We start from the raw sequence: 14,741 nt of genomic DNA, 5'->3' as shown, positions 1-14,741 counted from the left end.
ACAAAATCCAACTCTCATCATCATAAAAACTCTCAGTAAATTAGAAAGAGAGAGCAATCATCTCAACTTGAGAAAGTGCACTTATGAAAAACCTACAGCTAGCATAGTATTTAACGGTGGGACTGAAAGCTTTCTCCCTAAGATTAGGAACATTTAGAGAATCTCTGGTCTTAGCTCTCTCCTTCTGTATAGTACTGGACACTCTAGCTAGTGCAATAAGGAAAAGAAAAATCCCAGAGACTGCAGAGAAAGTCAACAGAAAATCCCAACAATTTACAAAAGAACTTGCAGAACTAATAAATACGTTTAGCAAGGTTTCAAAATGCAGGATTTAACCCAAATATAATACTAACATTTCTATATACTAACAACAAACATGGAAATCAAAATCTAAAACACAAGACCAATTTCTATCCCTCTAAAGAAAATAAAACACTTAGTAAACTTAGCAAAACATGCACAGGATCTTGATGGTGAAAATGACAAAATGCCCATAAAAGACATCAAAGGAACCCTAAACAAATGGAAACATTTACCATGTTCCTGTATGGGAAGATTCAACAGTTAGAGCTATCGGTTCTCCACAGGTTGACACTGACAGACTGCATGCGATCCCTCCCACAGTCCCAAGGACACATTCCATAGACGCAGGCAAGCACTGAACATGGAGCTTCATACAGACCTACCACTGCATTCTTGGGCATTTGTCCCAGAGAATAAAATCTTAGGTTAACAAGCCCTGTGTACAAATGTTTATATCAGCCTTATTTGTATCACCCCCAAACTGGAAACAGCCCAGATGTCTGTCCCTCAAAGGGTCAACAGTGAAATGCATGCTGGTACCTCCATACCAGGGACTACCACTTAGCAATAAAAAAAAAAAAAAAGAACAAACGAACTACTGATAGACTCAGCAATTTAGATGAAAGTCCATGAAATTATATTGATTGGAAAGGAAAAACTCAACAGTTACATATCATGTGATTCCACATACAGAGCCCTTTGAAAACAGAATTTTAGAAGCGAAGAGCAGATGCACGGTTGTCGGAAGCCAGAGACTTGGGGGCAGCTGAGGAGGAAGGACCAAGGGGCGCGGTTACAGCAGGGCCACCTGGGGTGTGTTTCAGGGATGGACCTGTGCCGTACCTTCACCGCGACGGCTACACGGATCTACACCTGTGATACAACTCTGTGGGGCTGCACACGCAAAATGTGGACGGTGCCAGTGGGGACATGCTGGTTGTGACATCAGACTACAGTTTTTCAAGATGCTACAAACGGGTAAAAGATACATGGGGTGCCTCAGTATTATTTCTCACAAGTGTCTCTGAATCTAAATGTACCTAAAAAATGTTTAATTAAAAATGAAAAAAGAACAAGTGCTATCTCTACTGGACCAATCCTAGCTATTGCTCCCATTTGCAAACTTTCTGGGGTGTCGCCCCTCTTCAATACTCATACAAGCCTCTTCCCACGCACTTGGAGGTGCCCTGCCTGAGACTCACAGGTATTTTATGGGATAAATGATAATGTTCACCGTTTGCACCGGTGTGAATTCCCTCAGAATTCATCTCCTTTGCTACTCCCTCCTTTAATTGTTTTTTTTTCTTTTATCTACCTTATATTTAACCCAAACATCGAATCCAACTCCTTTCCATAAATGGGCTTAAGTGCTGGCAGCCTCAACATGGCCACTTGTAACACATGTGAGCCAACTAGTTAGAATAACATAAGGGATTTGCATCCCAGAAGACAAATAACTTAAAATTACGCACTACGCACCCATCATTTGAAAGTGTTGCTCCACTCCACCCCAGTGGCGTGCGTTGAATCTCTTCTTCAGGCCTTTGGGTCCTGTCTGTTCTCCCCTAAATTCAAATGCCTTTCTGCCTCTGTTCCCCCATTTCTTTCTTTCTTCCCCACATCAGCTGGGTACAAACAGAAGGCTTCGCAAGAACAATGTGTAACACGTAGAGTTAAAAGTAATGAAGATGATACGAGAAATGGTATGGATTGGGATTTTCATGGCGTAGAGGTTGAGGTGCCGCTCTGAAGCGAACCCAGCGCATCGTGCTCATGGACAGCTGCGTGGGCGGGTTGTGGTCCCTCCGTCAACAGAGACGTGGAAACACCTTTGCAAAGTGTGCACGTGGGCATACACTCCAGGGATTAGCGGAGACACTCAATTCATCTGTTCTAACAAAGGTTGGGTGAATTGCATTTTTTTTCTTCAGAACTATCAATAATTTTTCTTTTTCCGATTGAATACATAAATCAAAAGAACATATTTCATAAACACACTCTGACTATGAAACTCCTATTCTTCATCTATCGATTCCTAAAACTTTATTTACCCATGGATTTTTTTTCCCTTCATTGTATCAAATTAGAAATGCTCTTTTCTATGTTATTGTAGCTGGAATCCTCTGGGGCTCTTGTCAGTGTATCAAGGAGCCTTCAAAATAGCATAGAAAATGAGAACAACCTCCTTGCTAAACTATTTCTTGTTCCCGCAGTCTCAGGATTTCATTAACTTCAAATTATAGTAACTGTTTTACTATAATTTCAGCATAATTACTATAGGGTTACTATACTAGTGATTCTTTGATGCTATTTGTCCTGTAAAATGTGTGGAACTACTTAAGGGAAAACAGTATTTTCATAGGAAACTCTGAGGTTTTACTTTTAAATAATATGCCATTAAATGCAATACATTTCTAAGCTGTTGTTTCTACCAATATATAAGAGACTCCTCAAGCAAAATCTCTTACATATCCCAAACCATTTTTAAAAGGAAATCAAAAGAGATCTCTTTAATAACTATAGCTGGTGCTGATTCTATATAAAAATGAAGCTTCAAAAAAATCTGCTAATACTATCAGTGTTCCCTGCTTGATAATAAAAAGACTGAATTGATTTTTTCCAGTTTTAGGACAAAAAATGCGACATAATGAATTTCAGCTTGATATAATTTGAAATAGCCAATATATTAAACCCCACTGTGAAATTTAAATTGGCAATCATGTCAGATTCAATTCCCTGAATGAATATTAATTTAATACTAATCATATTCCAACAGGTTGAAGCTTCAAAATGCTAGTTCTTGAATAAAAGCTGTTAGATCCCTGACTATACCATCGGGCATTTTTTGTTTAGGAAATTAGACCTCCAATATTCAATATGCCTGGCTCTTCCTGGCACCTTTTCTTGCCCAGGGATTGTAATGATTTCAAAATCATTCTTTTCCCAAATCTGGAATTCTGATTTTACTAATGGAAAGCTGATACCGAGTGAACTGTCTGAGATAAGGTATAAGGTCACATCTGTCCATTAATTTTATGTCACTATGTCTTGTAAAAGTTAAATGTAAAGCTGGTTTCTGAGGCAATTCCATGAGCAAGGCCATACTGTTTATTTTTTTACACATGCTCACGCCATATAAATTAATTGATTTGTAGCCATACCGGAGGAAGAGTAAAAATATGCATACACATTAATTTCAGACTTGCAAATCAACATTTGACTGAAGTAGACCATCAGTTATGTTCTAGCCTATACCTAGCAATAATGAAAGCTCCTAGTCCCCAAGTCAAACAGAATTTGGATATGGTACATAACAATGCAATAGTCAGTTGCATTTTATATAAAATATATACTTTGCAGTTACAGAGTAAAACCCACTCGGCAAGCTCCCTCTGCCCGTACCTCAGCCATAGAAGGTACCCTGAAAATATTTCTGTGCAAACACCAGACGGCATGGGGAAGCAGAAAAAAGATAAGCTTGTTGTCAGTCCAGGGGCTAACTCTGTCACTTACGACCCAGACGACCCTGCCAGAAGCTTTTCACACTTGGGAGAACTGTGCACCACTCCGCAGCCCACTTGTTTGTTGTAAAGAATTCCAGGAAGCCTAGTTTTGTTCCTCCAGGCCCCTCCCCTTATTACATAAGTGCAGAAATTGAATTGAGGGCCTCTGTTAGGACTCCACAGTGTCAGGACCTGAATCAGATTCCCCCATTCGTAATCTCGTGTCCTTCCTCCTGCTTTCTGTAACAACTTTTCAGGAGTGAGCACATTCCTTATTACACACCTAGCAAATGGATTACTATGCATTTCATAATATCTTAACAAGTATTTAGGCTGGTGTCCACTAAAGGAAACCTGTGCTGATCTCCACTTTGGAGAAAATAATCTCTCTCTGACTTTTATTTCAATGAAGCCAGATTTTCATAATGTGGATACCTCCAAATCTACCAATAAATGTCAAATGAATAAATGACAATATGCATGGCCTTCCTAATGTTTTTTTGGTGTTTAGTTCTGTAGCTTTAACATGAGATGCAGAATGCAGAGGGGTGGGGAACTCTGTAAAAGTAAATAAGTAAAATAAGTGCAAATTGGAAGGGACAAGTTTTCTCTTGATAGTCAAACAGTTATGAAATACGGCAGTCTCATTCCATCATTAGGACTTGAACTTTTTCTCAAAAGAAGGGAAAGGCTTAAAGATTTATGAAGAAGTTTTGCCTGAACTGGGGAAGGGCTCATCTTTGACAGGGCTGAAAAGGGAGAGCTGATTCCAACGGGCACTCTAAGAGCATTTCTCTCCCAGGAGAGTGATGCCGTCCTGGTTACCTCTTCACATCGGGGTTGTCGACTTTCTCTGTGCAGCTTTTAATGCACTGCCACCAAAACACGACGTAGGCTCCCAGAGAAAGCCACATAAAGGCAACTCCAAGGGACTGCTTTCATCGTGGTTGATCCAAAAATATGAAATCACGTTGATCTGACATCTTCTGCAGATTCCCTTTCTTTGGCATTTCTATTTCTACATTTTTAACCTTAGAACCCAATCTTGCTACACTGGTCTGTGGGTAGAATGGGCAATTTCAAGGCAGAGGACAAATGAGACCCCCCTCCACTAATGACAGAACAAATGAGAGGTAAGTTCTGAACCCGTCTCTTCTGTAGTCACGGCCTGATCCCAGACATGACCGCCCCTTTGTAGGTTCTTTCAACATTGGTGACATAGAAATATTGCTCCCCAACCTAAGTGCCCATCAGTAAATGAGTGGATGGGCACTGGAGAGCCCATAGTTTTTTGAGCCCATCAAAAAACTGTGGTACATTTACACAGTGGAATACTACTCAGCGGAGAGAAAGAAGGAGCTCCCACCCTTTGCAACAGCGTGGATGGAACTGGAGAGCATTATGCTGAGTGAAATAAGCCAGGTGGGGAGAGACAAATAGCATATGATCTCACCTTTAACTGGAACATAATCAACAAAAGAAAAAAGCAAACAAAATAGAACCAGAGACACTGAAATTGACAACAATCTAACAATAGCCAGAGGGGAGGGGGAGGGGACAGAGGGGAGAAGGGTTTTCAGGAACTAATGGACGAAACCAAGGGGGAGGGTGGAAGCAAGGGAAGGAAAGTAAGTTTGGCTGGGGTAGGGAGAAAATGCAGACAACTGTAACTGAACAAAAATAAAGCAATAAAAAAAGAGAAAGAATAATTGTTCCCCACCAAGTGCATTCGCTAAACTCACATCCTAACTAAAAGCTGAGCGGATAAGGCATAAAATGCTGATTGAATATCACTTTGCCAATAACTTGCTATAGAAATCGATCATGGCTACCTCTGCATTTCTATTTGAAAGTTCTTCCCAAGGCTTTTCATGCACCGCTGTACAAATACATGGCACAATTTCGGTCACAACCAGGCACAACAAAGATACACACAAGTGTATTTAAATCGCCAAGAACAACTTCTATGCTGAGAGAGACTCTAAAACCCAAGCCACAACCCTCAGGAGCCTCTAAGGAAATCCGTTCCGGGGGGCAATGAAAATGTGAGAAAGCAAAGACTATTTTCATGACATGAGTGCAGACACAAATGTCCCCCGGTGCAAGTGGGGTTCACAAAGACGGCCATTCGGGTGCCTCCATGAGACCACAGACTGAGAACTGCAGACAGTACCTCTGATGTGAGAGGCAAGGGTGACTGTGGCTGCACTGGCCATTTCAGTGCCCTGAGGACACAAAAGGATAAACTGTGTCTATTCCCGGGAACCGCAAACTAACAGACATCTCAGTTATCTCTGCCTTTAGCAGCTCCTAAGGTTAATGCAAACTGTGGCTGACAACTAAAGCAATGCTATAACACCTTTTGAGTGTCTGACGTGTGAAGTTCATTAGTTCTAAGGTCAGCATTTTAATGCAACAGCCAAAGTTTATTCACATCAGCAGATGCTACCTGCAAAAGGCAGATGTGAAAACCAGGCGGGGCTTTCGCATGGCTGTGGCTGGTGAAATTACTTCCGGACGCCAAAACAGCCCTCACGCATTTCCAAGCAAAATAAAACATACTAAGCAAAAGCAACAGAAATTTCATGACGACATTATTGCTCCAGGTCGCCTTGTCCTAAGCTTTGGTGGGATTTTTCACAGCAGTTTTCAGGGGGACAGTCCTGGTGTATCATGAGGTGTATCATTAGGCCTTTTAGATGTTGATTTTCATGTGTCATTTGCATACACGTTTACCATCTAAAAGACCCCGTTTCCGATCTTGTAGGAAAATGCCATTTAAAGACAAGAAAGGAAGATAGATTCTTCTGTTTAACCAAATGTTAAATATTTTTTATTTCACTCACCTGCACACTCAGATGAATCCATTTCTTCACGAGAATTCTCCCCAGTGCTGTTACTTTTATTGGAGGCTGCAAACCATGTTCTGTGCGGTAATAAAACACGGTCTCTTTCTCGGATACTGTGAGTTTGAACACGATCTGCCCGTCCACCGTCTTCTCTATAATACACCTTAGGAAGCAAGCAGGAAAGACAAAAGGTCAGCAGGGAACTGAAAGACAGGCTGAGGGACCCTGAATTTACGGAGATGTAACTGATCCCAAACTCCACTCCAACCCCACACCGTGCACGAACACCCGAATGCTATTCTAGTCAGAGCAAGCTTTACTCCAATTAAAAAGCTCTTTTTATTTCAATAGAAAACAGAATTCTTATTTGTAATAAATTCCCCAGAACCTTGATATCCTTTATGAGACGTTCATGGTGCAAACTAAAGGAGCTGAATCATCCTGCAAAACTAACATTTAGCTGATTGGCTCATCAGTTCCTCCGCTATTTCTTTTATAGGAAGTGACACAATACACATCCTAGGGATTGAATTACCAGTGCACATCTTTATTTCTTTTTTTTTAATGTAAAGAGAATTTAGTGTTCAGAGAGGGCTCTGAACCGCTGTTTCATTCACACAGTGGAATGGAGAACAGACAACTACCGTCTTTACCTCCTTGCCCATCCCTGACCGAAAGTCGAAGCCGGAGTCTGCGAGAGGGCTGGCTGCTGACCCTGACCACACAGCCCACTGAGGCACTGTGACAATGTTAATGACCTTGGATGAATGACCCAAGGCTGGTCATCAAATTATTATTCTTTAATAATAATTTAAGCCCTGGCTGGCGTAGCTCAGTGGATTGAGGGCGGGCTGGGAACCAAAGTGTTGCAGGTTCGATCCCCAGTCAGGGCACATGCCTGGGTTGCAGGCCATAACTCCCAGCAACTGCATATTGATGTTTCTCTCTCTCTCTTTCTCCCTCCCTTCCCTCTCTAAAAATAAATAAATAAAATCTTAAAAAAATTAAAGATCATTGATGTTAAAAAACAAGTTTAAAAAAATAATAATTTAATACTTTAATAATAATAATAATAGAAGTGGTTAAAACCACTTCTATCCTAATCATAGTGATATTCTTCTCCTGCCCCTTTACATAGGTTAATGCATGTTTTATCCTTTTAATTTATGTTCAATATAAATTTTATGTTATGTTACTTATATCATTGCATATTGCCCACCATTCTGTGTCCACTGAGAAGAAACAGATATGAATTTAAGCCCCATTCCTCTCGACCACATTTCAACCTCTCAACTCAGCTTTTTAACAGAACACAGGTGAGCAATGCTCGCTAGTTGCCTTCTAAGTGGGTTATTCCCAGAGACCTACTGTTTAGAGAGAAATAACACTGACAGCATCCCGTCAAGTGACTCACTACTTAAGACGGCCTTAGCCTGTGTCTCACAGACAGGAACTCACAAAGGAGGCACATCCCAGGGCAGAGACTCCATGAGGTATTGGAAGAGTCTGGGTCCCTTTCTCCTTGCAGCTGCCCCTGCTCAGCCCAGAAACCCCCATGGGTATTCCTGATCCTGTAATCCTCCTTGCTCGAGACTTCTGAAGGGGTTTTCCTTGGTGCTTACTTAACACACTGTACTACCTTGCTAAGAACACCAATCTGTCTGTCTTCACAGTAGATCATGAGATTCCTGAGAATAGAAGGAGAACCTGGTATATAGGAGACCCTCGGAAAGGGACAAGTGAGTGACCGATCGGAGTAAGAAGCATCAAAGAGGGGGCAAAGTAAGAATTAGTGCTAAAGGTCTTTTCAAACTTTTCTTAAATAGAACACTTTCCACAAAGCATCCCTTTTATTACACTTACTCCTTCCCAGAGCTTAGAGGTAAGAGTAAGTTTGGAGAACACTTAATAGTCACTATTTTCCTGCCACTATTTTATTATATTTTGTGTCTATGCTTGGTGATAAAAATGAGAGTCAATATATATATGGAGCCAATAAGTTTAGTTGACATAAAGGTTTTATATAAAGTAGAAATAAGGCTTTAAAGAAACCCTACTATGATGTTTTTAACCCTTCAGTAAGTGATTATTTCTAAGTCACTGGAATGAAAAGAGTTTCTCTTTATTCCCTGACTCCAGGTCTTAAACAATCTAGGAAAAAAATGTGCCTCTAGCCATTTTTCTTGAGTTTCAATTTACAATACAAGTTAGCATTTGACTGTTACTCAAGAATGCATTTACCAAATGCAGGCTTACTTCCCCAAGCTTGGTGAAAATGCATTTCTTAATATGTTATTGATTATCTTCCTTGCTATTTTGTTTGCTTGTAAACATTCTAGCTTTGGTAGATAATGAATGTGAGAGCAAGGCAGGTAGCAAAATATTTAGGAACTGGATTTATTCTGCTCCTGGATAAACAATAATTGGATAATCCGTGTTTTGTTTGTTTTACTTATCGAGTGCAAACACCCCGAAATTCCCCCAATTCCCGTAGGTGTTTCAGATTTGAGAATGGAAATGACCTTGAAGCAGAGAACTCTCAAAACTGTAAACCATGTGCTATGGCCTCTATAAATACTCCTCTGTCTCACTTATACGAAATGATGGCCACAGAAGATGAATCTGGTAGAAACATATCCTTTGGGGGAAAAAAATATTTTGTCCTAGCCATATTTGTCAAGAGACACTTTTTTAAGATGGTACACTAGTTATATAAACTGAGTAGGCAGGATTTACTGACATTTCAAAGAGTAAGAAAACAGGATTTTCTTTTAGAAGCGACAGAGAAATTGAAATGATGGTTTGAGATGATTTTCACTCCACGTTTTTTTAGAAAATGAACATATGCCAACTCTCACTTGGCACATTACAACTAAACACCCAAGACATTTAAGTCCTACTTGCTCAGGAAATTATAAGACTTTTCTGGTTTGTTTCACAAGTTTTTTAGATATTTGGCCAACACTGTCACACAAAGAAACCGTCACCCTGGGAAGAGACAAAAGCCCTGCAGGAAGACACAGGATACGGGAAGATGCTTCCAAACGCTCCTACTCATTCCAAATTCCAGACTGGCTCCCGACACCAGGGAAAACACAATATATACTGGCTGAAGAGACTATTACAGAATAACAAACATGTAATTACATAAACTGAATGAAAAACCAATACTAAGGAAGCCACACTCCAAAGTCACTGAAGGCATTTCTGCCAGGACCCATAACATACAGGCATTTGAGACCCTTGCATGTTTCCCTATGAGCTTCCTAAGAGATGTCAACTCCACAAGGTCAAGGCCAAAAGTTCTACCTGTTCCAGGGATGGAGGGTTATTCATCGTGGGGCACTTCCCATGACCCAAGCCAACATCCCTTCTCAGGGAAATGAGGAGGACAGAAACACAGTCCTAACCCTCAGAGAGTCATCTGCCTAATGAAAAGTTGATACTCTTGTAGCGGCAGATTGTTCGTGTAAACCTGGACCAAAACTTTGAAAATGTCAATGACTTGTATTACTAGTCCCAACTGTGAAACCCACTGAACCTGATTCAGCGTCTCACGCCTAAGAGAAAGATTGCACTCAACAATCTACCAGGGAATGCATGAGACAGGTGTGTGCATGGCTACCTGCGATGAAACCAACTTAATATAGACTTTACTGAAGTTTCACTTCATTGTGGTAAGGATAAAAAAATGATTACATTTAGAAAAAAATGTTTGGAATGCAAACTTGAGTAGGAAACACTAGCATAGGAGTTGGTCTCCACTCAAGTGGATTTCACAGGGCTAACCTTCCTTTCTAGTCTGGAAGTCAAGTTATACTAATCTTCGCTACAAGTGATTTTTCAGGCCCCTAGGAAAGCTTACACTCACCCTACTACTTACATTACACCTTCTTGCTCGGGTTTCAACCACACAGCTAGAGTAAAGGATGCCGCCAGCTTTGGAGAAGGAGGAGCGGAAAAGCAATTCTTGTGATTTCCGAAAATAAAGCTTGTGGCGTTTTTCCGGGAGTAGGGCTGCAGGTCCTGCTGGTCGGTGGCGATGCAGCTCCCGAGGCCTGCTGAGAGAAGGGCGGTGAAGGCCGGGGGTGCAGATCTGTGGGGGCAGTCCTGGACGCAAAGCTGCTGGCTACAGAACTCCAGACTGTCAGCAGCCTCGGAGATGCGGCAGAACGTGCTTCCGTCTGGGAGCCCACACGTTGCGTGGGTTGGCACAACCGAGACAGTCTTGAAAGCGCCCACGTTCTCCAGCCTCGGGAAAAGGCCCTGCGCGTCAGCCCGCGACAGGGAAGCGAAGTAGGAAAAGATCGACGTTTCAAGGATGTGAAACAAGAAACCGAAGCTCAGGGAGAGAACCGGGCAATGCATGTTTACAAAAAAAGCATTCTCCTCCCGGGAAAGCGTCCCTAAATAAGTAATCAGGCCGCTGCCGCTGCTCGCCAGCCCCACGTGGAAGCCAGGTGCTCTAAGGAACCGGCAGGTCTTCCATTTTCGGGAGACTGCAGGCACGTTTTCACACTGAGGTAGTTCCAAAGGCGTCCTGGGCAACAGCGGAGACATGGGTAGCAGCTGGTGTCTGCGAATCAAAAACAGGGTGTCAAGTAAAAGCTGCTACATCATTAAAACTTAAGTTCTTCCGAAGAATGGGGGCTTAGAGCTCTTGACAGGAACCATTACTGCACTTTTCAAAGAAATCACTGGGAAGGGCATTGTCGTGGAGTAAAATGCTCATTCTTTTGGCACATAGCGGCATTTTGTGGAGCAGGTCAGGCACTTTCAAGTTCACAGGACAACCGGGTCTGTATCTACACATACACAGGCATCTATTTTTATTCACGCGTTGGGCCACAGTGAAGTCACATTGCCGCTCTACCGCGGAGAATCAGCACGTGTGTCCACAAGGTAAAGAACATGCTGCATAGGTTTTCTTTGCGCACGCACCGTCTGTTACAGAGCAGAGCCCACATGCAGATGTCCGAAATCAAGCCAGCAAAAGCACTTTGGGCCTCTCCCCCTTATCCCAGCAGGTGCAGCAACTTTAAGCTCGCAGGAAAGCTGCTTAGGAGCCCAACACCATCTGTCTGTCCTGTGCCTTAGTATTTAGCAAATGTTTATGCCCGTGTTTCCTCCTATGGCTATGTATTTGTAGGTTAAATATGGACCCCTAATACCGTGTAAGTAATTGTATTGATAAATAAGCTGAGTTACCATTTCTTTATTGCATTTCAACCAGTCCCCTCAGTGTGACAAATGACTCTTCACAGGGCCGCGGTCCCTCGTTGCCTGGCAACACTGCGGTGACCCCCGGTTACTTTCAGCAGATAGGCTGGAACAGCATACAGGCTGCAGGGAAGACTTGGCTGCCCGAGGACGGGATTCTGCACGGCACACACTTGGTTACCTGAAACTCGGTGCAGTCAGCTCTGCGGCCCGCAGGGAACTGAGCTCCCCAGGCCTTCCGCAGGTGCCTGGAGCAGGGGGCGGGACCTGGAGGGGCCAGGCAGGCATAATTTTAAAGTAGCAGTACACCTTATCCTATACTCCCCACGGCCCCTCCTCTCTCCGCTTTCACGCGCCCCAAGCCATTTAATCATGTCATCAGAATGTCCGGCCACGACTAGTAACACAACCCCTAATTTCCAGGGTGTTCTCTTTCTTGTGGGGTACAAATATATTGATCACCTGGAGGCTTGGTCCACGAATACAAGTTTTGACGGTTCCGTTTCTGCATTTTTGAGTCCAGGTACCTCTCTCCTAATGACACACGCTGCTTTAGATTATGAGGAGCGTCTGACACTACCTAAACAGGTTCCATTTGGATGATCAGGATTTTAATGATGCTCCAGAAGCAACAGGCCTGCTGACTCTTTAGCTACCTGACTGGACGAGAGCGTGCGTATATTTATGAGTGCTTGCTTGGTGTCAGTTCTGTGTAGTTTCTATCACATGCGAATTCTCTCTCCTATCCCCTCGGACCTCGCTCCTCACATGGGAAATATTCTAAAGCAACTAATACTGCTCTCCATGTTTGTCTTCAAAATAGAAAAGTTGTTTGAGGAAAAAAAATCAGCCAATTGTGGTTTTGTTTTCTGGAAACTATCCGATTTAGAAAAACATTTAGAAAAGGCAGAGATGCTTGTGCAGTGTTTCTTGCTAGTAAGACAGCCAGAGACAAACCCAAAGTGACTTCTCTCAAATGTTTCTTTAAGTTTCTTTCCTATGAGAGATCTGGAAGCCACACCCCTTTGATTTATCAACTTATCAAAGAGAACAAGGTGCTTCTAGAGGAAAACTCCACTCGCCAAAATACCCTCTTCTCTACTTGTCGATTATTACAATCTTGCAAGGGCGATGCTTAAATTAAAAACAAACTTTCATCTAAAACCAGCTGACGTGTAATTACAGATGTCATGTGTAAATTCTGAGAGTGTGGGAAAAGACGTTGGGAAATAAACATATAGGACAGCGAGACTTAGACACGTGGATTATTCAAACCCGCTACAGAACATACAACCAATGTTTGTCTTCGGATGAGTTATTCAATGGCAGGCTCCTCTTCATCCCCAGCAAATCCAAGGACTAACATTAATTTTTAATCGTGGTGTGTCAGTGTATCTTTGGGGTCTCCACTCTGGAGATAAGAATTCTCCCCCCATACAACCACCCCTGCATTCTCACAGGGAGTCATGCCTCAAAATAGACAAGCTAAGATTAGCACCTCGGCTCCACATGCAGACGCTCTGCCTGTAATTTGAAGAGGCAGACGATGGTCTGACACATCCCTCAACGCTCTCGGCGCAGTCCCATCCAACCTGGGGACACTTCTGGTAACTGAATCGGGCACCGACCCTCCCACCGCCCCCATCAGTGCCTGCGAACTAAGTACAGAAAAAAAAAAGAAGGAAAAGTGTATAGGAGGAAGTTTTAGTTAAGCATAGGAGTGGCCTTATGCTATTATTTATTGATCTTTATAAATTTCTGGGATTAACTGGATCGTTCTTCAGGTTGAGGGTGGCTTGGTGTGGCTGGGGCTGGACAGTCTGATTCAGCCTCGCTCTCTCATCTTAGTTTGCCTGATGGTCATGGGAATCAATTCTAAGAGCAGGCAAATCCCAACAACAAAAGATGGGAGGCCCTAAGGTGCAAATACCTTTCAGGCCTCTGCTTGCATCACATTTGCAAATGTCCTATCGGCCACAGAAAGTCAGGAGACCAAGTCCAGACTCAAGGGCTGTGAAATACATTCCAATCTCCGCAGAAGGAGTGACAAAGTCACACTGCAAAGGGCACACCTAGCAACTGAAAATAATTAGTGACCATTTCGCATTCTACCAGAGAGAGAGTGGCTAGCAATTTATTTTTCTAGTTGTAAAGACATTATGTCACATGAAATCAGCATATCCCTGTTTTGCAAAAGTCAAGAAAATGGTATTTTATTTAGACAACTATAAGCAAGTTTATCCTCTTTATTCTGGAAAAGCTGACTACAATGAGCTTAGCTTATCAGCTACTTTAGGCCTCACTCTTTTTAATGGGCAAAAGCAAGAGGTAACCCCGATTCTTGAGTGTTTAGTATCCTGTGATTTACTATTAAAATTGATTGATCTCTGGCAAAACTGATCAAGGAAAAAGGAGTAGACACATACTAATTACCATTAGATATGAGGGTAGAGGCATAAGCCACTGCTGTAATGTGATCACAAATGTAACAAAATATTACAGACAATTTTATGAGGATTCAACGTGCATTCTGAGGCAAATTGGACAAATTCCTAAAATATTTCAAATCTAACCTGACTCAAGGAGGAAGAGGGCTGGAAACAACCCCCATGTCCATCCACCGTAGAATACAGAATCAATGGCGGCATATCCAAAGAATGAAATGAAATAAGGAACTAATGCTGTAAGCAACAATGTAGATAAATCTCACAGATACAGTAGTGAGCGAAAAAAGCTAGACACACCAAGACCGTATCGTACGGTTCTATTTATATGAAATGCAGAGCTACGGTGATGAAAGGCTAAATAGGGTTTTTTAATTTAAAAAAGAGAATTAATAAGAATGGGCTCAAGGAAGCCTGCAAGA

At 42.2% G+C, this 14,741-nt stretch overlaps 1 protein-coding gene across 1 annotated transcript in view; it reads right to left on the bottom strand.

Annotated features, from left to right (window-relative positions):
* USH2A (usherin) overlaps positions 1-12,212 on the bottom strand; it is a 511,215-nt gene extending 499,003 nt beyond the window's left edge. The window contains exons 1-3 of the mRNA XM_028531335.2: positions 12,057-12,212; positions 10,539-11,231; positions 6,653-6,818 (exon numbers count right to left, since the gene is read on the bottom strand). Of these exons, the coding sequence (XP_028387136.2) occupies positions 6,653-6,818; positions 10,539-11,231; positions 12,057-12,163 (966 nt within the window). The 5' untranslated portion in view covers positions 12,164-12,212. The remainder of the gene's footprint in view (positions 1-6,652; positions 6,819-10,538; positions 11,232-12,056) is intronic.
* Between the last annotated feature and the right edge of the window lie 2,529 nt (positions 12,213-14,741).

This window comes from Phyllostomus discolor, chromosome 15, assembly GCF_004126475.2.
Source record: "Phyllostomus discolor isolate MPI-MPIP mPhyDis1 chromosome 15, mPhyDis1.pri.v3, whole genome shotgun sequence".
Classification (NCBI taxonomy): domain Eukaryota; kingdom Metazoa; phylum Chordata; class Mammalia; order Chiroptera; family Phyllostomidae; genus Phyllostomus; species Phyllostomus discolor.
The sequence above is the reverse complement of the archived record's forward strand: the minus strand, read 5'-3'. Positions and strand labels throughout refer to the sequence as shown.